Source organism: Antennarius striatus, chromosome 24, assembly GCF_040054535.1.
Source record: "Antennarius striatus isolate MH-2024 chromosome 24, ASM4005453v1, whole genome shotgun sequence".
NCBI lineage: Eukaryota > Metazoa > Chordata > Actinopteri > Lophiiformes > Antennariidae > Antennarius > Antennarius striatus.
In genome coordinates, this window is record NC_090799.1 from 3,784,390 (window position 1) to 3,809,297 (window position 24,908).

General features: G+C 47.4%; 2 protein-coding genes across 6 annotated transcripts in view; one reads left to right on the plus strand and one right to left on the minus strand.

Annotated features, from left to right (window-relative positions):
• Positions 1–213: 213 nt before the first annotated feature.
• Positions 214–24,908, minus strand: part of LOC137591134 (peripheral plasma membrane protein CASK) — a 29,162-nt gene continuing 4,467 nt past the window's right edge. For 2 of the 5 annotated variants that reach the window (XM_068308914.1, XM_068308913.1), the window contains exons 3-27: positions 20,592–20,704; positions 16,881–16,986; positions 16,333–16,410; positions 16,144–16,216; positions 13,204–13,306; positions 12,879–13,054; positions 12,390–12,512; positions 11,970–12,053; positions 11,782–11,881; positions 8,669–8,790; positions 8,276–8,548; positions 6,774–6,962; positions 6,594–6,672; positions 6,437–6,522; positions 6,256–6,324; positions 5,874–5,942; positions 5,747–5,782; positions 5,302–5,340; positions 4,596–4,792; positions 4,395–4,510; positions 3,381–3,461; positions 3,131–3,211; positions 2,842–3,044; positions 2,656–2,739; positions 214–2,069 (exon numbers count right to left, since the gene is read on the minus strand). In XM_068308914.1, the coding sequence (XP_068165015.1) occupies positions 1,893–2,069; positions 2,656–2,739; positions 2,842–3,044; positions 3,131–3,211; positions 3,381–3,461; positions 4,395–4,510; positions 4,596–4,792; positions 5,302–5,340; positions 5,747–5,782; positions 5,874–5,942; positions 6,256–6,324; positions 6,437–6,522; positions 6,594–6,672; positions 6,774–6,962; positions 8,276–8,548; positions 8,669–8,790; positions 11,782–11,881; positions 11,970–12,053; positions 12,390–12,512; positions 12,879–13,054; positions 13,204–13,306; positions 16,144–16,216; positions 16,333–16,410; positions 16,881–16,986; positions 20,592–20,704 (2,857 nt within the window). In that variant the 3' untranslated portion in view covers positions 214–1,892. Of the gene's footprint in view, positions 2,070–2,655; positions 2,740–2,841; positions 3,045–3,130; positions 3,212–3,380; positions 3,462–4,394; positions 4,511–4,595; positions 4,793–5,301; positions 5,341–5,746; positions 5,783–5,873; positions 5,943–6,255; positions 6,325–6,436; positions 6,523–6,593; positions 6,673–6,773; positions 6,963–8,275; positions 8,549–8,668; positions 8,791–11,781; positions 11,882–11,969; positions 12,054–12,389; positions 12,513–12,878; positions 13,055–13,203; positions 13,307–14,060; positions 14,178–16,143; positions 16,217–16,332; positions 16,411–16,880; positions 16,987–20,591; positions 20,705–24,908 lie in introns of those variants that run through there. The other 3 variants (XM_068308915.1, XM_068308916.1, XM_068308917.1) reach the window with 3 other exon arrangements.
• Positions 13,780–15,873, plus strand: LOC137591135 (probable G-protein coupled receptor 34). The gene is made up of 2 exons (XM_068308918.1): positions 13,780–13,904; positions 14,084–15,873. Exons 1-2 carry the CDS (start codon positions 13,885–13,887, stop codon positions 15,312–15,314), a joined length of 1,251 nt encoding a protein of 416 aa, XP_068165019.1. The 5' UTR covers positions 13,780–13,884; the 3' UTR covers positions 15,315–15,873.

Sequence of the window (24,908 nt, forward strand, 5' to 3'; positions counted from 1 at the left end):
TTGATCTGGTGACGTTAACTCATGACTCAGCATGTCTGTTCACAGAACCGGCCCCTGATGGAAGACCTGTTTCAGGCCCGTCTGTTTGTGGACAGGAGTGAGTTTGTTTCGTGTGCAGTGACGTCTGGTTCGTCGATCAGAACGGAATCCCTGTGAAAAAATGTGAAACAAGTGAGTACGCCCACACCACAAAGAAGACCAGGCCGTTTACTTTAAACACATAAAAGGAAATATATTTTTTTTTAAAAATGAAATAACAAAAAAAAAAAAAAACATTTCATACAGAAGAGCTGCTTTTGTCATTTGCAGAGGTAAATTACACAGGACTTGAAATGAAAAAGGCTTTACTGGAAATGGAACGACAGCGGCGACACCAAAACCACAGAAAATGCTGACCAGTATTTTTTTTTTTCTTAATGGTCCTCTGACTGATGCATATCCATAGCAACCGACCGACCGACTGACTGCGGGTGTAGCGGTGTTGTGCCACTTCTGGTAAAGCATGAAAAAGGTTATGTCACATACTGAGCTTCTTTTAAGGATTAATATACACTGGCTCTTGGTAATTCACTCGTATGACGTATGCACCATTGAAACATTTACACACAAAATTTAGTTATTTTTCAGTCCCTCAAAACAAGAATACTCCTTTTATATTTTTAAAGACAACAGTTAACAGGGTTGGTTTTAATCCCACCTACAAGAGGCCCTCCCCTTCCACAGAGACATTCCTATGAACACTTATTTTTTTTAAACAAGCGCGGCGTACGACTGAGTGAGGAGAGAAGATGGTTGTTTGTGGCGGTCCGCCTGTAGAAACCCGGGGCATGCATAGGTGGAACCGACGACCTCCCTGAGGCTCCCACAGGCCAGCGTTCTCCTGTCCGCTTAGTGTTGATGTCAGCGCTTTGTCATTACTGATCACGGCCCACGAATGATACTCCAGGTCCACTGACCACTGGTAGTACGGAGGGGGGGGGGGGTAAACGGCAGCCAGACCGAAGGAAAACGGCGTCGACGCGACGCGGGACGCGTCTTCATCGTCCATTTGTGCAAACTGAGATGTAAACAAAGACCGTCAAGGGGTCGAGGAGGGAAACGTGGTACGACAGCGACACACGGAGAGACGGCGTAGAGGTGTGCTCCTTTCAACGTTACCGACAGGCACAGAGGGGCGGTGACATAAATAAAAGTCTGGGGGGGTATGGGAAGTGGTGGTGGGGGGGGGGAGAAACTGCCAAGTTTCCTGTGCTTTTTGCTTCACTCGCTTACATCTGGAGCTGAGGGAGTTACTTGTTGCCACTGTAGCAGCTTCTAATGTGCTTCAACGTTCGGCTTGTTTGTCACAGGGGCCGGGGGTTAGGGGGGGGGGGGCAGAGTGGGGTTGGAGATTGTTTGAGGGGAGGACACAGAGTACCACAACAAGTGCCTTCAAAGTTCAACACACACACACACAGGCACCCACGTAAGACTGTTTTATGGTCATGCTCGCTATTGCCTTTCCGACGTCGCCACCCGTCCATCAGTTACAAAAAAAAAGTACAAAATATCTACCACACTGCCCCCTCCACTCCCACGCCACCCTTCAACTAGATAAGGACAGAACCAGATTCACTTAGTTTTTACCATTTTTATATATATATGTATATATGTACACCACAATAACGCCTTTGAGGTCGTTGAGAAAAAGGGGTGGGGGGCGGGATGAAGTCTCTGCAGCGAGTCATTAGTTTCTCCATTTCCCTCGTTTCCAACAACAGTTTCTCTGCACAGAAATGGATGATTGTGACGATGGAGGGAAGTGATTCCAGGAGGTTCTGAATGACCTTTCGCGTCCGTGTCGGATCAGAGGCGGCGTTCCGGCGGCGGTGAGACGATTGCCGTTGTGTTTGTCAGTACACCCAGGAGACGGGGACCCACTGGGGGGAGGTGGACACCAGGTCCACGGCCTCCTCCAGCAGCCGGATGGTGTCGTCGATCTCGTTGTTGATGATGGTCTGGTCGAAGTAGTGAGCGTAGGTCCGCTGGAGCATCTCCGATTCCTTCTGGAGCCGCTGGAGAGAGTCGTCCTGAAGAAGAGGAGGGACGACGGCTTAGTGTTTTTTGTTGATCAGTCATACATATCGATTCTAGATGTCATTTTTTTTGAGGGGGGGGCAGCTTGTCTGATTCCTTGAACAATTAATATTAAATGTATGAGCTGTCGTCACTGAGCAGGCAGCCAATCAGGTGAGACTAGAGAAAAATGAACTTAACAGCAGTATTGAGCATAACATATCTAATTGGTTGTTCCCCAGGATACAGGAGAGGACAATGACGGGTCGGGCCCAGTGGGGTGGGGGTGGGGGCTACGCTATTAGAGGAGAGAAATGGGACAGCTAGCAGCGCTACACACATACACACACACTAGCGGTTCTAGAACACTACAGCACACCGTTCACTGGTACTCACAGGCAGCTTCCTGCACCACTTTGGAACCTTAAGTGCAAATAAAAATGTGCATGCAAAAGAAAAATACATGCTTCAGAAACACGCGGTTAGTGTCGTTAGAAAGGCGTGACAGAAGTGAGATTGAGATGGGCGGAGCCTCTAAATGACGCTGTGACTGATTGGACGATGGTCAGTCTGTGCAGGATGACTAGCAGGATTTCGTACCTCAGTCATGCCCGGGGTGATGGTGGGGGCGGCGATGAAGACGACGTAGGGGGCAAACTCCGCTGTCCTGAGAATCTTTAAAGCCTGCAGGAGAGAAAGGGAGATGTTTTAGGTCTAAAGAAGAAACAGAAGGTGTGTGCGCAGGTTCTGTCCGGTTGTTTGCTCCTCCTTCCTTCCTCTCCTCACCTGTGGTTCCACGTCCAGGATGGAGATCATGCCCTGCGCGTGGATCTGCCTGATGGTCTCCAGCCTGGTTCCGTACATGGCGTCCTCATGGCTACCGTATTCCAGATAGTCGTTGTTGCTGATGTCCTGCATCATCTGGTCATGTGACACAAAGTAGTAGTTCTTTCCGTTCTCCTCGTCCTTCTTTGGAGGCCGGGTCGTGTCTGAACGGGAGGAGGAGAGAGGAGATGAAACACGCTCCTCAGTGTGATCTGAGGAGAAATGTGTGTGTGTGTGTGTGTGTCCTTACGGGGGATGGGGTAGGCAAAGCGGTCGGGATGTTTGGTGATGAGTGTGTTCTTGATGTGCCTCCTCCCAACGCCATGAGCCCCTGGAAGAAAGACAGCAGGTGAGTCGCCGCGGTAACAGACACACACAACAGTATCATGACACAGTCAACAGAGTCCAGACTTGATGTTCATTTAAAACCAGCTCTGATGTCAGTGTGTGTTTAAAAACGTTATATTACACATTTTAAACTTCACGACTTCACTTCTTACCCAGCAGCACCAGAGTTTTCCGGTTGAACGACGGCAGCTTGACCACTTCCTCATAGGTCACCAGGTCTAGTTGGTCGAACACTGGAACAAAGAACAACATGAGGTCAGAACCGAGTCGTTTCACAAACGTGTTCAGACTCATTGAATTGACAGCATGAAGGTGTGATCTATTGCATCAAACTGTAATAGTTTACCAGAGTAAACTGTCAAACAAAAACGCAAAGCTAACAGAGGAACTAGGGGACGGAAAGAATGCTAATGCTAGCGGAATCAAACTTCAAATTACTCATGTCTGCTTACTGACATTAACCTTAGAGAGAGAACAAAAACGCACAGCAGACCAAACAAAGCAGCCGCCATTCAAGAGTCAACGCAACATCAGGAAGAGGAAAAGCAGAGAGGAAGGAGGAAGAAAAAAAACACAGAAGCTGGACACCAGCTGTCTGGAGTTACTTACATGCAGCCATGTCATTGGGTAAGAGAGAGCATGAAAGATGGACAGAGGGTGGGAGCGGAAGGGTTAATAAAAAGACAACTTGAACCAAAAACAAAACAACACAAGCTGTCAACATCAAAAGCTGTTCATTACAACGCTGTTAGTTACTGAAGAAGTCGGCAGATTAAGGGCCGTCACAGGGGAACGCGACAGGCGTGCAGCGTCGACACAAGCTGGACGTCAACAAGGTGCAACAGTTTGAGCGATTGTTCAACACGTCCTTCAGACTGACGACAACGCTGTCGGGTGTTGTCAGCGGACTGGCTGTAGTTCAAACGCGCTCCGTAGCCATCGTGGAAATATGCAACACAAGGCCAATCATGTGGTTTAACATGAACGTCTGCAACGACTGTCTGAAAGCAGAACAGTCTGAAATCTGGCCACTAGAGGGAGATTTAACACTCCAGGGTACCGACAGCCAGCCCCAACAAATACCGTCCCGATCCCCTAAAAGATGAGTCAGCGTTTGTTCGTCCTGATCCTGACAGCGGAGTGTGTGTGTGTGTGTGTCCTCTCACCTGCGTTGTGTTTGGCCAGGTATTTGTCTTTGTACTGTTTCTTCTTCTTGCCAAACCAGGTGCAGCTGGCCTGCTGTTCCTGTTTGGTCTTCTCCATCGCTATACACGCCACACGCCTGGAAGACAGGACACGCGTTCAGCGAAAACGTCCGATTTTGAATTGACTCAAAGCTTTTCTGCCCCAGTTCCGACTCCACCCACCACTCCTGAAGCTCGGGCGAGGGGATGAGGCCCGCGGTGCCGTTCTTAGTGTTCTCCAGCTTGCCCTGCCACCAGTTATGGTCGTCCTTGGAGATGATCTGGATGATGTCGCCCACCCGGAAGCGTATCCCTGCTTCCTTACACGGGATGAGGTCATCTTTCGCCGGGTCGTACTCGAACTGAGCACGGACATAAATCTGTGAGGGCAGGAACAGGCAAACCAAACATGTTAGGGGCTTTCGGGAAAACGTTTGTGATCAGAGAGGAGAGGAAAAGGGGGGAGAAAATGAAAGTTCAACCTGCCCAGGAAACTGGCCGCTAAACCACTTAGAAACAGCGCTGACGGTCATAAAAAGATTAAAAAAGGAGACAGCAGAGGGGAAAATTAAGAACACAGCGTGAAAGCAGAAGCAGGGAGGGCACATACGTTTAAATAAATGAAGAGCAACACCAAAAACGTCCCAACAAAGCAGTTCACCAATTGTCTGCCTGTAGGCTGCTCCGCTTATCGACGCTTAAACGCACACACCAGCTTTTCTCTGCCGTCTACGTCTACTGCCGGGACCAGGGATGGAGACTAAGCCTTGGATTGCTAGCATGAGATCGGGACACCACTACGATGAGGAACCGAAACTTTGCCATGGGGGGGTGGGGTGGGAGGAGTCGGGATCTACTTCTACAAAGGGTCCACTTAGAGACGTCTTACCTTGATGGACAATTTGTCCTTGATAGCAGATCTGGAGATCTATGGGGTTGAGAGCATCACACACACTTACACATAGATCATGCAGTAGAAAAACGTTGGGAGACATAAACAAAGGAGGTGTGATGAGGGACCCACAGTCGGACGCTAAGTCAGTGTTTCTGCTGCTCATGGAGTGTGATAAAGACGTTATGAAACACACAAAAATGGCTGAAACCAATAGATGTGGCTGGCGTGTTGGGGTGGGAGTCATGAGACCTGGACGAGTCAGGGTTCCTAACTGTCATTTTCTTTTAGCTGTCTAACAACCCAGAAAGGCTTCACGGAAACAGATCGGATGCGATGGGTGAGGAATGTGAGTGTAAACATGAAGGTCTGGATTGGTGACAGTCGTGTTGGTTCGTCGGGAAGAGGTCAGAGGTCAGAGGAAAGGAGGAGGAAATCTCACCAGACGCCCTTTAGGCTGAATCGTGGATGGCAGGTCCTGGAAGAGATGACAGGAGGCGTCATTCAATCTTTAGCGTTTCAAGAGCGTCTAAATCCTTTTGAAAGGAGGAGCGGTAGCAAAAACCTACCAGGATGGAGCTGGTGACGCTGGCGTGACCGTTAGCAGGAGACTGTCGAGACAAATCCGGCGACTCCTTCTGCAACAAGGAAATAAGAAATATCAAGGATTGATCCTTCATGAACAACGTAAAGACGCAGGAATGAAAATCACTGTCCTGTAATTTTTAACACCCTAAAAATAACTGGAATGTTCTACAAGGAAGTCAAACATCTCATCTCAAGCAACCAGAATCTCCCCACTACAGGTGGGATGGTGACCCAGAGGGGGTTGGAGGTACACGACGACTTTGCAGGAGGTAGTCCAGAACTAAAACTAATAAACACTGACTGACTTAACCAAACAACGTCCAGAACTGCTGTCCGTTTTCAGAAGTCAGTGACCCTCCCTACCTCACAAGACATGGACTGGGACCGGTAACTGGGAACAATCTTGAAGGTGATGCTGCCCCTCATCTCCCTCTGTGGACAAAACAACACAAGATTTATTGTAAACACTAACACAGGCCTCCTCATGGGGCGGCTGCTGGCTGTCTGAGGAAATTCTGTGAGGGTGCTTCTGCATTCGACTCACCAGCATCTTTTGGAGTTGTTCTACCGTCTGGTTGGCGACGCTGATGCCGTTAATCTCTCTGATCTCGTCTCCGACGTGCAGAGTTCCTGCAGCAGAGAGTCGGTCGGTGAACACAGGCTGAGACGCCACAGCAGAAAACACTCCAGTCGCTCTTTACCTTGTCGATGAATCATCCCGCCGTGCATGATTCGGGCCACGATGCAGTGGTTGAGGTCGTTCATTTTCAGTGTGATGCCCTAAAACGAGGTTAAGGTGATGAGTGGTGACACACACAGGACACACACACACACACACATTGTGAGTAACAGAGGAGCCGTTCCTCCTCGGTTCTACGCACCATGGGCTCGTCGGTGTTCTTCTGGAACTGGACCAGGCGAACCCTGGTGACGTTCTCCAGGTCCATGTCTCCGTTGGTGCTGTCGGGGGAGTCTCCGTTCAGGTAGGGGGAGGTGGGTGGGGGGGTCACCCTCAGCGCTTCGTCACTATAAACCTCATGGGCCACAACATCGTGGGTCTGCAGCAGAGCCTGGAGCGACAAGAGACACTGGTTACGCGTGTGTGTGTGTGTGTGTGTCAGAGTTCAGAAGAGTCGATCATTGATTTCCATGACTAATGTAATGAGTAATTACAACACAATGGAAGCTAGCGACGCCTGTTGAAGTCTCAATGTCATCACGTTCTTGGATCACCATGGTAACTGATGCACACCAAGCATTGGTCCACTTGAGGTTCTGTTCAGTGTCCTCTTGCTTTCTAGTACAGACTGTTCTGTACTAGAAATGTAGGGGTTGTGTTACGTCCAGTTTAGCACAATGATTGCAGCTGATGATCCAAATGGAAACACACACTAACAGGAATCCTGGCTTTGGGTTTAATCTATCCAGGCTCAGCAAAGACAGACCAGCCATGATGCGTCTTCATAAAACGCTGCAGCAGTCAGGAGGAAGGGGCGTGGTTGTTCACATGGTAACTGTGTGTGTGTGTGTGTGTGTGTGTGTATGTGTGTGTGTGTGAGATAGAGCGTGAGCAAACAGCCCTGGTGTTGGAACAAGTGTGGCTTACACCAATCCTCTTTGGTCACTAATCATGTTACCGACACACACAGTTTTTACTGACACATCGACGTGTGTGTGTGTGTGTGCGTGCGTGCGTGTGTGTGCGCGCAACATGACCACATCTGCTCATGAGAGCAGTAACATGTCCACCGCTGACGCCTCACAGTCAGGATGTGAATCATGTACTATCACGCTAACATCCTTCACACCCATTCTGCCAGCAGATCAGGTGTTAAAACTGTCTGCTCAATCAACTCGGGGGGGGTGGGGGGTGAGCTCAGTGGACTGATCAGCGCAGTCTCCTGCCTATTGGTCCAGTTATCCTAGCTTCAGCTGCCGTGTGACAATAAATCCAGAGCATCAGAAAAGAAGCTTTAAACACACAAAGCCAGACTCCTTCAGCTCGACTACTTCAGATAACATCCACCACAGACTCACTTTTCAACGTCTGCAAATAATATCCTCCTCCTCCAAAAAAAAGAAGCTGTTTCATCCACTCGACCCTACATACATAGTGGTCGCTGCAAACGTCCCTCTCTATCCACCATGAAGCCCCTCGGCGTGTGTGCGTTCTCTCGCTGCCGCTTCAACGTCTGCTCAGCTTCATCTGGCCGAGGCCTCGCCGAGCTCAGGGGCTAAGAAGCTTTGAGGCTCAGGGGAGTTACAGTGGATTGTCAGAAGAACTCTACTTCTGACACACTGAATTATAATCAGTCACATACCAACAGGCCAGGCTCTACATGTATGGATGTGAAGTGAAGATCGTGTTCTTGGAATATCCCACCATGAAGTGTGGCTGTGTGAGGATCCTCCTGAGCTCCTTGGCCTCCATGTTCTCAGGGTAACACGAGATGGTTTCCAGCACCTGGTGAAGGGAGGCAAAGGAGCATGAGGATGTGTGAAGATCATGGATGTTCAGAATAAATAAATAACACGTCACTTTTTCCAGTTCCTCCGTTCTTTCCGTGTTCTTCCTCACCTCTTTGGCTCGCTGCACTCCATCACTCGGAGGGTTTCTGATCTGAGGGGATGACCTAGTGTTGATTTTGTCATAAAGCTGCAAGTGCAAAAAGTAAATAATGTAAGAGTATCATCTGACAATCAAATAGGATATCATGCAGCTGCTCCGGACTAGTCGCGCCCCCTGCTGGACACCTGAGGTACTACAGTTACTTACATCTAACAGGGTGTGGAGGTGCTGATCCTGGAAGACGCTGTGAAGGAAGTCCATGTCTTTCTCGCTGCAGTCTGTCAGAGCGTGAATCTCCTCTAGACTGTCCAGAACCTGTGACACTGCTCCTGTACACACACAAATTAGTTAGACACACACATACAGACAGAATTGCAACAACACAAATACACCAAGCAGTCCCTGCAAACACCCAACGCGTCACAAAATGCAAAACACTGGACGTGACAGACGCATACAGACGTACACAAATAAACCACGTTTTACTAAAGAAAATAAAACACACAAACAGGCAAACGTAAAGGTAAAAGTAAACAAAAACACCAAAGGAAGACAACAGAAGTCACAACAGGAAACAGACACAAACATTCAGAACGATTTAACCCCAAGTACCTGCTGCATCGCCCACACATGCAGCAAAACCAGAGAAACAGCGGTACATGGCATCAATACAGCATCAGGAGAAAGTCACATTCAGAAAGTCAGAGTGTGGATGATGGATTAGGAGCAGTACACTCCGGAAAAATGGGGGTGAAAAAAATATATATATATGCAGAGGAAAACAAAGGGAAAGATTTCAAACTGGATTAACCATTTCTGACAAGAAGTGCATCCTTCAACTTCCACAGAGTTGAGTTAAAAACTGTCTGGCGGACACAGAAAAGTCGGCAGAGCAGCGTAGTAAAATTCCATTTCCTTTCCCTGACAGGAACGTTTATTTAAAAGTCACTCAGAGATGAATTTTGGCTCACGGGCTGATCCTTAAATGACCTCACGATTTCCTAACGGTTGCCGGGATGCTGAGAGTTATCTAAGGCCTCGGCTGCTTAACCAGGGAACGACCTCCAAGTCTCTAACTTAATATTTTATGTGTTGAATGTAGAGACCACAGATTATTCTATCCTTGAAACTTTCTAGTCCTTCACTAACTCCATTTTTGAACATGGTCTAGAATAGAAAAAGCCAACAAAAGTTCTGTCATCGCTTTGCGATAAAAGCACCACATCTGGCAGATAAAGAACAAAACTGAGCCTAGAAGATAATAGTTGCTCAGAGTTTGCGATCCTACTGGGCCAATATGCAGCTATCTTCATCTAAGTGATCTGATTTCAAGACTGCCTCGTTCTTATGAACCTGATGCCCCTGGAATCTTTAATCTAATCTGGCCCAAACCCCCCACTCCGACTTGGAGAGGATGCAGAGCCGTGTGGTTGAGATGGGCTGTCGTACCAGCGAACCGTAGGAAGCTGAGGTTCCTGTCCAAAAAGAACGGCCGCCACCAGATGCTCATTCACTCTGATGGGTGTTTGCTCAGAACCGGCAATGCATTTGCTTCCTGGCTGACATGCAAATGACCAGAAATGTCATGCGTCCCTTCCGATGATCCGTGCTCGACAGGCTGCAGCACCGTCAGCCATTTGTGGACAGACGGCAACATGGTCAACTTGGACGTACTGCTGGCAAAGTGACCAACAGGGATCTCTGGTCCTGCAGCAGACGCTGGTGAAGCGAGTCGCTTCTGACTCCACCAGAAGCTCAGCTCTAGAAGCTCAGACTATGTGACGATTTCGTCGTTGAAGCTCTGAGGTCACAGGTCATCAAAAGTGTCACCACAATGGCAACAGATGACCAGATTGTGTTTCTGAATACATGAAGCAGGAATGTACCAAATTAGGTGCTTTTATCGCAAAAGGACCAACAGATTAGCTGTTAGCTACTAACAACACGATGCTAACTCTGACTCGTCCCGAGGCGTGAAAGACAGCAGCAGAGAAAACATGCTACAGCAGAAGCACTCGGTGTCGACATGCATCAGATTACTCCAATGAGGGTTACACTTCCTCCATTGATTCTCAGCCCTGTGCAGATCGACCACGGCTGAATCACCACAAGAGTGACACAATATTTTGTGTGTAGAACAGGAGAGGGAGAGCTTTAGCAGAAACCGGATTATGACAGAAAATCCCATTGTTAGTCGGTACGGTGGTGCATGTAAGCATCTTATTCAGCTCACTGGAATAGATGAGAATATTCCCTTAATCTCTGCTCGCGTTCTCTATTGGAATAATGAGGATGCATGAAAACAGAATATTGTATCTATAGCTCGTCAAAGCAAGTGTTTTACTTGAGGAGAGAGACAAAGGAAAGAAGTCATTTTCAAGGAGCAGGACCCACATTATCCAATACTACGAAAGAAAAAAAAAGCACATGATGATGATGTCATGATGATATCACATCGGGATTCTAGGCGTGGGGAGGGGGATACGTACTTTCGGCGGCTAGCAGTCCTAGAGACAGCACAGCGGAGGAAAAAAACGACACCAAAGAAAGAGAGGCTGAGATTAGAGATTTATAGCAGCTATGGAGGTCGAGTTAAACACCTCAGTAGGAAATTTAAAAAGAAAAGGCTGATGGTAAAGATTCACAGTTAGCAAGAGGGGGCATGATGGCAGGTAGGGAATGAAAGGAGGCAGAGGAGAAATGGAGCTGCAGAGAGAGAGAAAAAAACCAACAAAAGCAGCAATAATCTGCAGAGCTGCTGGAAGCATTTTTACGACACAGATCTGGTTACGTGTGAGGTTTATTTCAGCCGCTCTAGAACTCCAGTCTCCAGGAAGCACAGCTGCCGTCGACCAACAGCCTCGACATGACGGATGCACGGTGGTGGGTGGATCGAGCCGGCTTACTGTAAAACCTGAAGGATCTAAACACGATGACGTAACGAGTTTCTCATTTCGTTCCTTTCTGACAGCGACACGAAGAGGTTTAGGGACGCTAACGTCTCAGGGTTAGGTACGTTCTAACCTCTGTTCATGGAAGGAAATGAAAGTTTGTGTCCGAGACAGGGAAGTGAGGCTGTTGGGCAACGAACATACGTCTCCCTGGAAATGCAGGAAGTTCTACAGACAGCTGGAGATCACATCACAAGAATAGATACTAGGACGAAATGTCGGTTTCGTCTTGGACCTGACGTGACACAACCTGAACGTGACCCACATTCTGACGGTTCCTGGTGATAAACTTCAGGCGGCTGCACACTGAGCTGAATCTGTGATGAAAGGTTTAGAAAGGAACGAGGGATCGTGTCTGCTGTGAGGTACCTGAGGAGGTGGGATCGTCCGAAAAGTCGTGCAGCTCCTCTGGAGGGTCACCATAGTAGGAGTTAAACTTGTGGCTGGACACAGCAGCCAGCACTGCACCCTGGGAAACAGAGCGGGGACAGAACGGCCATTATAGCTTCAATAGGCGCAGCTGTAGACATTTACTTTGACATCAACACGTTGCTGACCTTTAGCTTCCTCCTGGCGTTGAACTTCCTCAGCTGCTCCACCGTTTCAGGCAGGTGGATCTTGTAGGCGTACCTGTCCCTCTCCTGCACACACACACAAGAACCATAAGTGAAACACGCTCTCTTCCACAAATACAGTGGTCAACACGGATGTGAAAGCAGAGCTGTGTTCTCGACAAGAAGGAAGTGTTGCTGAGTCGGTATCAAAAAGACGACGTTTTCAAGGTGACTCTGGGTCGAGTTTATTTCATGAAAACGTTTCAGCTAAACGTTCAATTTGGTTTAAAATGTGTCACATGAGGAAAGAAGATCCAACATAACCCAGCAACATGCTCAGCAAGAGCTCCCAAGACTGCAGTCAGTCATTACTATGTGTGTGTGTGTGTGCGTGTGTGTGTGTTTGTTTGTGTGTGTACTTGCCTTCAGCCAGGGGTGGTTGAGGGCCTCGTAGACGGTGATTCTCTCTGCAGGATCCAGCATCAGCATGCGTCTGACCAGGTCCTTGGCGCTCTCAGAGATGTGAGCCCACTGACGGGGGTTCATCTGGGGAGACAGACACACACACACACTCACACAGGTTTTGTGCTACTGAAGAACCCTACTGGGAGTGTTCCCTGATAGAGAAGTCGATGGCGTTCCTGCTGAGACTGTTTGCCAAGCAGGAAGTCCACCCTCAGTCAAACCACGATATTTAACAGACCTTCATCTCAGAATCTTCTGCTGACACTTCCAGTTTATTCATAGTTTCTCCGTAACCATGGCGCTCAACCTTGACGCACACACACTGCAGCACAGCGAGCTCACTGCTGCGCTCGGCTCTAGCTAAAGGCAGCTTCTCTGCTGCAGTGTCGGACGCGTTCGGCCTCTGCCATGACGGGCAGCAATGATCTCAGGGAGATTGGCGCCTACCTTGTATTTCCCCTTAATGATGGCCTCAAACAAGCGCTCCTTGGTCCCGTAGAAAGGAAGGCAGCCAGACAGGAGGATGAAGAGGATGACTCCGCAGCCCCACACGTCCACCGGTTTACCGTATGGCTCCCTCTTCACCACCTCCGGGGCCATGAAGTGGGGAGTCCCCACTCGACCTGGAGAGAGCGGGCAGAGGGGCGTCTCAGGGATTGAGACAAGTAGTGAAAAATGGAAGCAGGGTGCATCATGGGCCCCCTGGGGGAGGAGACAGTCTGGGCCGCATCTCATCATATTGGTCTTTAGGAAGGAGTAAGTCGGTTGGTACCTCCAGCGACTAAACCGGACTCTCCCAGCTGGATCGCCACGCCAAACCCGCCCAGTTTGACCGGAGCGGAGTTTTCTTTTGATGCCAACAGCACACAGTGAGGCTACAGAGGCAGGAGAGACAAAAAAAAAAAAGATGATGAGCACACGGTCCAGTCATGATCAACTGTATTTTTAGTGATGGGAAATAATACAAACAAGAGCGACTGCAGAGCATGTGTTTGCTCTCTAACCACAGTTTTGTCAACCTTAAAATAAAACCAGGAAACGGCCCCTTTCTCAGGATTTAACAGCAGAATTTAAAATACAATTTAAACTTTAAAAAATGTCACTTAAGTTGATCTTTTGATATTCTGGGGATACTGTAACATTCACTGCAAACACATTCAGATTCGCCCTTCTGTGGATGCTTTATAAAAAGCGCCGGCCTCCCTGGGAGGACTGAAGTACGTGGAGCTGAGCAACTTCCTGTGTGCTACTTCTGCACTTCTCGTAACAGGGGCTGAGTGAGGGGTGGGGGACTGAGGTGGGGTGAGATATTAGCAGCGGCGGAAACTCAGAAGAACAGAGAGGAAAGAAGGAGACGAGAAAACAAGTGGACGGTCTGTGAGCGCAAAGAAAGAAGAAGGACTAAAAGGACAGGCACTCCACAAACGATGTGAGAGAAGAGCCGACAGGATTCATGACTCAGACCGGAGAAAGGTAACGACGCCAAAAGAAGAAATGTGCTCGTTTCATTTCAAACATAATAGATTAAACACACACAGAACGGCCGGTTTGTCATATCCATTCATTCTTACAGATTGAAAGTGCAGCTGAGAGTGTGTGTCGGTCCTGCGTGAGAATCAATGAACTGACCGAACTCTTTTCTTCCTCCTCAGCGCTTCAGAGATCATGACCTCCTCCTCCTCTTTCCCCTTCTTTCTTTCATTGTCCAACTCCACCCTCTCCACATCTTCTTCATCCCTCCTCTCCGCCACCTCTCCCCCGCCACCCAACCAGACTGATGTGTGTTCGTTTGATGACCCGGTGTTCCGTCTGCCGCTGGCGGTCCTCTACTCCCTGTTCTTCCTCTTCGGTCTTGTGGGTAATCTCTTTGCCCTCTGGGTCTTCCTCTTTCTGCACTCGAGCCGCAACTCTGTGCGAGTCTTCCTCATCAACTGCGCCGTGGCTGACCTGGTCCTCCTGACGTGTCTACCCTTCAGGATCTTCTACCACCTCAGCGGGAACAAGTGGGTGCTGGGTTCAGTCGCCTGCAAGGTGGTGGGGAACCTGTTCTACATGAACATGTACGTCAGCATCACTCTGCTGGGCCTCATCAGCTTGGACCGGTGCCTCAGGTTGACGGGGAACGGCAGAGTGCCGAAGGGCGTGAGGATGACGCTGCGGGGGAAGAGCCGGCCGTGGAGCTGGGTGGTCTGCGGCGCCTTGTGGGGTCTGTCGGTGGTGGCGTTGGTCCCCATGATCGTCACGGCGGAGGATCGAGAAGACGGCGACACGTGTTTCCAGTACAAGCGGCGCAGCAGCAAAGCTAAAGGCAAAGCCTACTTCAACGCCCTGCTGGTGGCGCTGTTCTGGCTCGTCTTCGTCATGCTGGTGGTGTCCTACGCCAAGATCGCCTCACAGCTGCTGCGGGTGTCCCGGGACAAGCCGGACCTTCCCAATGCGCAGAAATTCAAACAAACGGCCAAGAAGTCCTTCTTCGTGCTCTTCCTGTTCACGCTGTGCTTCGGGCCCTATCACGCCTTCCGTCCCATCTACATCCTCTCCCAGCTCAACGACGTAGCGTCATGTGACTATCTGCAACTGGTGGACCGAACCAATGAGGTGATGCTGTTATTTTCTGCCTTAAACAGCTGTTTGGATCCCGTCATGTACTTTCTCTTATCCGGGTCGGTGCGCAAAACGGCGCTCAAAGCGCTCGGACGACGACTCGGCAACCGGTTGGGCTTCCTTTACGAAGCCACGTCGAACAGCTCGACGACCGAGTTCAGACAGCACTCTGTACCCATTCCTTTATCCGGCACGCCCATGGACACGCCTAGAACAAGCATCTGCATCCTCAACTCCACCCTCCGCCGAACAGGACTGACCAACAACTGTCAACATTGATCACACAAACACGACGCGGACCGACCAGTTTGTCCTAAATGGTTTTTATCGTGTGTGTCTGCGTCTGTAAATCTGAACTTTGCACGAACTGCTGCTTGAGTCCCTGTTTTTTGACTGAGAAGATGGACTCTGCGATGACAGCTATTCAATGAATACATGCCTTCTCCGTTCCCCCTTCAGAGACACTGTTCATGTTTCTACTGGTAATAATGTGTTGGGAGCACACTATGAATAACAGCATGACAAAAGGGGTGTCCTACTTTTCTGGTACTGATGTGATCTAGTCTAGTTTTTGAGGGGGAAAAAAGACGCACATCAACACAAAAAAAAAATCACACTTTAAATGTTTCCTCTAAACTTTAATGGGTCTAAACACTTCCTGTGGGAATGAAAAGCCGTGCGCACCAGCACACACACACAGCTCCTAGTGTTACTCTGTAAACAGGGTTGTGTTAATCCCTGGGGGAATGTTGACAAATGGCTGGTGTGAGGATCTACGGTCTGGTTCTGGGTGGCTCCATCTGGTCGGGTGGTGCTTGTCGCCTGTGTTAGGTGGCTAATCCTATTGGAGTCCCTGGTTGGCGCTAATCTGACTAAGAACTAGAGCAGGACTGACCGTTTGACATGTGGCACATGCTGGTGTCACACACTGGTTTGTGACCCGTGTGATGAGTGAAACGCCACAGAGGTGCTGACCTTTATCTCCCTGCAGTAAGATCATTTGAAAAGAGCCGCGTGTGAAGCCTTCGTTTAATGACGGCAAAGAAAAGGCTTCACGTCTGTCAGTTACAGCGAGGGACACATTCGGTGCTTTCAGCAGCGAGCTCACCTTTACGTCGCGATGAATCACGTTGTTGTCGTGGCAATATCGAAGGGCTTCCAAAATCTGCCTCATGTAGTGGCTGGATGGACAGAAAGCCAAGACAGACGTTGGTTCAACGATTCATCCGAAATGTCCTTGATTTGTTCTTTTTGTTTTTTTCTTCAATGTTTAAAATGCTCCCAGTCGGCGTCCTACCTTGCCACCGCTTCGCTGTACACAAACCCAGCGTCCGCCCTCTTCACGATTTCGAAGCAAAGGTCAGCTCCATCCATACTGAGAAGAGAGACAGGGAATGGGGACATGAGATTCTGTCATATTTATTGCAATATCTCAGCATATGCCAATAAATGCAATTTTTCTTAAATCTGTTACATGCATTTATAAAATAAAATGTATGTATGAAACCTTAACACCTTATTCATTACAAATATTTGGTTTCCATCACTGTCCCCACCTACCAAGTCTCCAGCCGTGAAATGAAGGCGCTGGCGGTGTTACCAGTAAAGTGTGAAATCACCAACAGCAACCATCCGCCAACTGAGTTATTTTAGTCTGTCTGTTAGGTTTGTTTTATTTCAGAGCACTTAAAAAATTTTTTTAAAAATATTCTTGAAAACCTGCGTACTTGTGGTTGATCAGCAGCAGCGAAGGATGATAAGACCGACATTTCCTGCTCTAAAGCAAACCTCACAGTGGTTTGACATGTGTGATGGTGTGATGCTGGGCGGTTGCAGCGCACTTACAATTCAAACACCATGTAGAGCATCCCGTCAGAGCTGTAGGTCTCCAGCAGCTCCACGATGTGGGGGTGTTTCAGCATGTGGCAGATACTGGCCTCTCGCTTCAGATCTGGCAGGCAGACATTAACGACAGCGGATCAGGAGACGTTCACATCCCTTTAATAGCACAGCTTCATGCGCTGAGGGCAGATGTTAATCTGCATGTAGCAGTGATAAAGGTTACTTCCTGTATTTTCGTGGTCAGGGTTCAGAAGAAGCACCGCTGACTGTCAGTGAAACGGGAATTTAAATTTACGACAGATGGGTACATGCGATCTACACTGAAACCTTTTGAGGCAGGAATGAAACTGAACAAGAGCTCAATAGCTGATTTCTTTACAGATAAGTAGCTGCACAAATATACACACTGTGAGTAATCATGTGTTAGCTGCATGGTGAAATCCTTTTTGTGTGTCTTACTGGCCTTTCTGAAATAATGAGGCATCAGTGCTTCCAGTCTTTCGTACTGAACCACCTCCCATTCTTCATTTTCAAACTATTTAATGTCAGCGCTGAGGGTCAGAAGTCGGCTTTGTGTCATATCCCCACAGAGCGCCGGGATGAGATTGCACCAAACAAATATGAACCAATCATAATTTATGAAAACATCAGACAACCTCTGGGTGAGAAAACGAGAATCTGCTCGGCTGAGAAGCTCATTTGTGCTTGGTCGGCGCTTCGTCAAATCACATTATGGCCCTCTGTGACGACGCCCGCGCATGTGGCCGGCTCGTTTCCGCCACCAGAGGGAGCTGCTGAGCGCAGCATCTACATTCATTACCAGATGCTGAGCAAACCATGAAGAACTGTCCACGTTTCACATGTGAAAACCATTTCTAATTCCCAACGTGACTGGCGCACATCTACACCGCAAACACACACTCAATTTAAACGACAAGGAGAAAGGGAACGCGTCCGGCCTTTACAGGAAACAGAAAGACCAACCGCTGGAGAGACAAGCGAGTAGACACACACACACACACCTGCTGCGGACGGCTGACTAACACAATGTGCTGCTGTTGATCTCCTCACTCCATTAAAAGCTCATTTACACACTCCACTCCCCATCTGAAAGTTGATTTTTGTGTGTGTGCGCGCTGGTCGCGTCGTGACAGACCAACCTCATTATGCAACAGAGAGAGAGATGACGCTGTGTGCCCACTACAGAGCCCCCCATTCTACTGTTCTTTGCGGTCATTCTTCCTCTCTCCTCTGTACGGCCGCCCTCGGTCCATCTCGCCTCGGATCTTTTCTTTAAATTAACAATACTACCCAGTGTCCACGCAGCAATGAGCCATCAGACTGAGGGGGAGAGACTGGAATCAATTCCTTCAATCCAGGTTGTGTGATGTCACGTTAACTCATTTCACTGCTGGTCGTTGGAGGAAAGAGCGTTTGCAGCTGACAGAGTCAAAGAGGCTGGTGTTCGTTTAGTCGTACTTATCCAACCAACATTAAAACAAGCCGCGCCATCCCTGTCCCTGAAATTCAACATCCATAAACCTTTAATGTCGACTGAAAGTGCTCACCAGTCCAGCCTCCACATTAATCTCTATTAAATCCTACAAAACAGGCCGAAAGGGTTCGATACTCCCAAACTCTTAATTACGCCATTAATCATTTGCTCTCTCGCTCGCTTGCACACGGATACGTCCATACGCAACGGCGAACGTTTGTTTCTTGGCTTGTGGCAGTTCCTTTCTTTTCACCAGTGTTTACGCCGACAGATTCTTTAACAAGCTCGAGTTTGTTGGTTCCAGAAGACAAAAGCTCTCAACCTGGTTCAGTCCAGTTCTCCACCCGGACACCCCGAGCGGCAAAGTGGGGAAACACACTATCTTCTAATTTCTAACTACAAACGAAGGTTTGGTCCCCGTCAGTATGAGAAGTTAAACAGACTCCATACTAAAATAAACGTTAAAACAACTGAATTGTTAGAACATACTTCCTCTGTGCTCCCCCTCTCGGGCAGACACACGCCATAAATTACTAGAACCAATCAGCTGCCGGCCTTTCCTGCCCAACTTCCAGGCTGTCGAGGACCAGGATGTTTCTTTTCATCTCAGGCCAAGTCTATTCCTGCTTCAACTTGAGCGATCTTCCATCTTTCCATCAGCTGGCAAACGACACGAGGCCTTTGTGTCGATAAGAATGATCATTGATTTACAGAAAAACTGTAAGCCTGAACGTTTAGTGCTAATCTGAAAACTTCTTTGACTCTTCTCCCTCTTATCTGTGGAATTTAGCTAATTTAGCTAATTCTTCTTCTTCTTCTAATTTTGTGCAAACTGATGGACGCAGCATGTCGGTAGACACAGGTAGAAGTGTAAGGCTAATTAGCAGGAGCCTTGATTACCTCATCACCCAATAATTTCATTTATTTCTATTACAGTTGTGCTTTCACATCGCTCATGTCAAATAAAAATCAACATTTTGTGTTCAGAATTCTGCTCTCTGCCGCTGAAATTATGTGTGGAATAGGTAAAATCTCTATGCCGCTCGGTTTAGACGTCCAATTTCTGACAGACGACAAAAACGTCTCAGGATGGGCTTTGCAGGTTTGTTGCATTTAGCATACTAAAGACAACCGTTAACCTTCCTGCATTTTAACAACCGCTCCTTCTGAGCTGCAGCTGCAAATTTTACCATTGCTAATTTGCTATCCGCTGTGCTTCTCAAAGAGCTAATACCCACGATTCAATGATTTAATTTAATTAAAGAAAAACATCAAACGTAAACTCAAAAAGAAATAAGGATTATATTTAAATCTAAACAAACCCTTCTTACAACCAGACTGACCCAGAAACTGGGAATAGATAAGCAAAGTGTGTTTCAGCAAATATTAGCCAGCCCTGCGGCGGCATGGGCTACACAGGAGATCAACGACTTTACTCCAAACTGTTCCAGGTTTATTTAGGCTTTGTAGGAAAATAAATTCATTCTCATGACAATGACGTGATGAAATCTCCATTGCCTCTGTCTGGGGATCGCTGGTGTAAATCTGCTTCCTCCATCCTTGGGTTATTTCCTTGTCTTGTTGTTATTGGCTACCGGGCTAATCTCTGACTGGTGCATCGCAGATGGCACGCAGCGAACGCCAACACAAACACACACACACACACAACCCCTCTCTCTAACATGGACCCCAGCATGATGAGGCACAAAACCACATGGTGAGACATGCCATGCTTCAATACACACACACACACACACACACACACACACACACACACACACCAAACAGCATATGATTCATCTGAGGGCAGCATGTGATATGTTGCGCCACACATATGTGTGACAGAATGTCATATATATATATATAGTGTGTGTGTGTGTGTGTGTGTGTGTGTGTGTGTGTGTGTGTGTGTGTGTGTGTGTGTGTGTGTGCACGTCACATCCGACACCAACGTCTGCAGATGATTCTAAGCATTTATTTTAACCCCCAATTAAAACAAGGGTTTAGATTGGAAATCTGTTTTTCACGTTGTGGAACGGCGCTATTATTTTTACGCGGTATTCAAAATGTAAGATATACTACCTGGAGTCTCGATTAAAGATGCAAATCAGTTTTAGAGAGTAAATCCTCTGACTCCCAGATGGGCATCGGGATAAGAGGATGCCACTAGGACAAACAGGGTAACCGCATCTCCAGTCTAAAGCGGGTCTGCTGCTCACCTTCCGTGCTGAGGCCGGGGCTGGAGGTGAAGCTGGCCACATCGACAATCTTTACGGCGAACTGCTGGCCCGTGTCCCTGTTGATGCAGCGCCGCACCACGCTGAAGGGACCCCTGCAACACAAGAACAGACACACACATAGTTAAATAGCCGCAGACATAAAGAAGAAGATGGAAAAAAAACATCGCAGACACAAATCTGAAACATGGTTGCTCAGTTTCAGACGGAGATGGCACTGAGCAGAAACACATGTCTACAGCGGCCACAGCTGACGGGCAGCCGTGGAGCCATTTTTGAGAGTATGGAGCGTCTCTGTTCGTGCCAGTGGGAATTACAGAGTAGCGGTGTGCTGCACAGCTGTAAAGGCTAAAATAAAAGCTTTATTATAGAGACCTGAGCGAGGGTGGCCTACACCACCACGGTTATTTCTAGAAAAATGAGCTGGCAGATATTCGAAGGTTACGTCGCATATGGAAGTTATAAAGCAAGTTTTCCTGTCCAGCCTCACAGGATGGGTGCAGTTTTTTAAGAATTTGTGTCGTTTTAAAAAGGTGAACGCAGTCCGGGCTAAACAAAACCTCAAGGCTGAACCAATCAGGATTAATAGGGGAAGTGAAACACCGCCTAGGGCGTGTTGATCGCACAACTCAATTACCCGATCACAGGTCGTGAAATGAGCTGAATTGGAAGATTTAGTTCAGTTCACACATTCCATACATTAGTTTGTCTGCTTGATCTGATACACCAGTAAACTGAAGGAAACTGTGATTTGTATTTTATTAGAATTTAGCCATTTCCTATATTTCTTATTTGATTTCTTAGCTATTTTCTTATTTTTTATAACTGCCAGCCTTGTGTTGGTAAATTTATGAGGTGATTAAAAACTCATCAGTTCATGTTCAGAACTGATGAGAATTTTTCCCACAATATTTTGACTTTCTGAATTAAGTGAAAAATCGACAGAGAACTTAATATAAAATGAATAAATAATTAGTCAATTCATTGATGTGGTTATTTCATCTGTAAGTAAAGAAGTCAGATTGCTCGACTACTAGTTATAACCGAACACATTTGTTGTCTACAACCTTGGACTTTCACAAATATTTACATATGAACACAAAGGTTAAGTGAATGCCAACTAACACCTTATTCTGAACTGTCTTGTAAAGCACAAACACACATACATTTACACAAACACACGCACGCACAAGATTAAATCAGGAACATAGTGTGTGTGCAGACACTGAAGGCAGAGACATTTGGATGTTTTACATCTCCTGACCCACTGAAAGTTGCTCGCTCGCTCATTTGCACACACACACGTGCACACATACACACATATATACACATAAACACACACACACACTCCCCTGCCGTGTCACAGCTGTCTCTACATCTCTCAGCTCTACAATCTTCAGAGGCGGAACCAAAGCTATTCGAAGCACACACTTATACACAAGCACAGACGACAACTGCATGCGCACACACACAAATACAGACACACACAAAACAACCCACCACTTAGTTAAAAAAAAAAAAGACGTGGTCGCTGTTAAAGTTTGTTGCACAGAATTAGCAGAAGAGCTTGTGACGAAGCAGCACCTCGAGCGTCAGCGCAGATTGGGAGTCTGGGAGCTGCAGCTGATTCACTTTCACATTTGGGCCTCACATCTGCTGCAATGATTAACCAACACAAACAAATGGAAGCAGCGTGTGCGCGCTCCACGTCGGGAGGGCAGGAAAAAACAACAGTGTTCCCCTCCGAGTTTGCAGGAATCCCGCAGATGATCTGACAGCCACACTGACCTATGACCTCCTGGGTTGATGCACTGCGGCAGCTGTGCTGCCCTGTCCCATTAAAATGAGGGCCTCAAAGGATTAGGGTGCTTCTTGGGTGTATGATGGGACTTCTGACACACATGATCCAGCCTTACAACAGCTCCAAATCCACATGCGAGCGGCGGCGGCGGCGGCGGCGCATTGGGATTGTTCATACAGAAAGTGCAACCATCAGGAAACGGATGATGCAGTGATGGCGAAGCCGTCTTGGCAGCGATCTAATGTGTGTCAATAAAACTCATTACCTCCATTAAGCAATGAGGTGGGGTCGGGTGAACCTGCCACATTTTATGCATCAACCCCATTTGTAATCTTGGCTATCAGGTCGAGGGAATAGTGCGGAGTCAAGGATGTTCTACAATACAGTAGTGTATTGCACAAGAGGGGGGGGCAGGGGCCGCCATTTAATTTAATAAATTTGAATGCAATTCATCTCATCATCTGGAATAAAAATTAAATGGCCATTCAGCCATGTACAGTAGCTATTATAGAGGCATTATGGGAGAGCAAGTAAGTGTAAGAGAGAAAGAGACTAAGAGGGAGAGAAAGTGTGCATGTGTGCGTCTGTGCACATGTGTGTGCGTGTTAGAGGAAGCGGTGTGGCCCCACGCCACACTGACATCACCGCAGCTGTGCTGAGTGGTTCATACAAAACGCCCACACGTGGCTCACATCCGACAGCAGCAGCCATCAAACATTAGCCTGAAGTGGCGATCTTTACAGGATGCTCCTCAGCTCATTTCAGCTCTTGGTCCGATCTAAAATGACTACTGGATGGGTGTCAGCTCCATTTTTACCCATCCATGCTGGCCAAGTGCCAAAGCCTACCCCATATTCCTAACAAGGACAAGACTCATCTACAGCTGCAGACTCAACATCACTATGACCGATCCCCCGAGAAAGAAAATCTTAGCTTGATGCAGCATTTTGCTCTTTAGCTGTGGCAAACAGCTAGCATAATTCACCCAGTGAGCTGGTTCCCCCCAAAAAATAGGAGGGGTGGGGTGTTTGTACAGCTGAAAAAACAGGAACGTCATCTGGGGTCGTTCCTGGATCTTATCTAAAACCTTCAAGTAATTGTATTTTGCCTGCAGCAACATGTAACTTGATGACCAACAAAGTCATGCTAGTGGCAAAAAAAGCCAAAATAAGGGAACGCAAGTTTGTGATGGTTCAATTTTTGAATTGATTAGCAAGTTAGAGTAGGAGTTCAGGGAGTCGGTGGTGTCTGAATACAAAGCGGTCCAGACAGAAGAGAAATAGAGTGAAAAGGGTGATTGAAACCCCAACATAAGAGCCGTTTGTCCCGCTGCCCAAACGAAGCTCAAATGCAAAGCTGCTGATCTCATTTCTGGGTTGGAAAAAAGTTCACCACAGTTCAAATGTAGTCTGTGGATCTCAAAGCAACAATAATCTGAAGTGCTTCCAATGCAAATGAGAGAAACAACACCGTGACTATGAGCGCAGGAAATTAGTATTCCGCTCACAAACTGAAATTGAGAGCGTAAGATACCCTGCGGAGGTTCTTTGGAAGAAAATCCTCTCCTCCGATTCTAAAAGAGGATCCAGGTTTGTTTAAACACCCGGTCGAGTCTGGCCTCTGCTTATACATCAACCATTCACAACTATTGATATGCTGAGTGCAAGGAGCTCAAAGGAGCATGTTCAGGACAAGAAGACAAAATAGGAAAGGGATTTTTTTTTTAAAAATAAAAAACAAAACACAATCTGGCACAGATATCACAGCAAACACGCAACAATATATTCTAAAGAAGCAGACATCCCTCAAAGAAGGTGGCACGTTCAGCGATGTCACACTCGATGGATCCCAGCAGGAGTTCAGAGAGCGACACAGCAAACTAGCACACTACCCTGATGACTATTTAACAAAATTATGATTAATATGAGTATTAACCCTTCAAGGTTATGATCAAATTCAAATGAAACCAGATTTGAAATGAGTGATTAGAACATATGTGACGATGGAATTGTTAAAAAGAAGAAGTCTTTCTCCTGCAATGAAGTTTTCTGTGTGAGATTTGCTGGTGATTATATCTGTTTGGGGAGGAACTAGAAAACAAATCAATGGAAAACTGAGATTTAAAACAATCGCTGATTCAAATGTCCCAGTGATTTAATTACCCAAACTGGAATAAGCCGGAGGACTGATTACTTCATTGGTTCGGAGAAGGCTGCACATTCCAATATTCGTGACTCTAACGAACGCCTCAGGGATGATGTGAAGAGATTTGCGACCCAATCAGAGCTTCAGCAAACTCAGTTCTATTATAACTGAGAAGCTCACACACAAATTAACTAAATTGAGAGCTAAGATATCTGAAAGAGGCTTATGGGACTAGTTAGTGCCTTTTATTTACACCCCACCATCAGCACATTGACTAACCATACACCTAATGAAGAGCGGCTGCTCTGCTCACACCCATTCAATCACTTGTGTCGTCTTTCACCCAGGTTGAT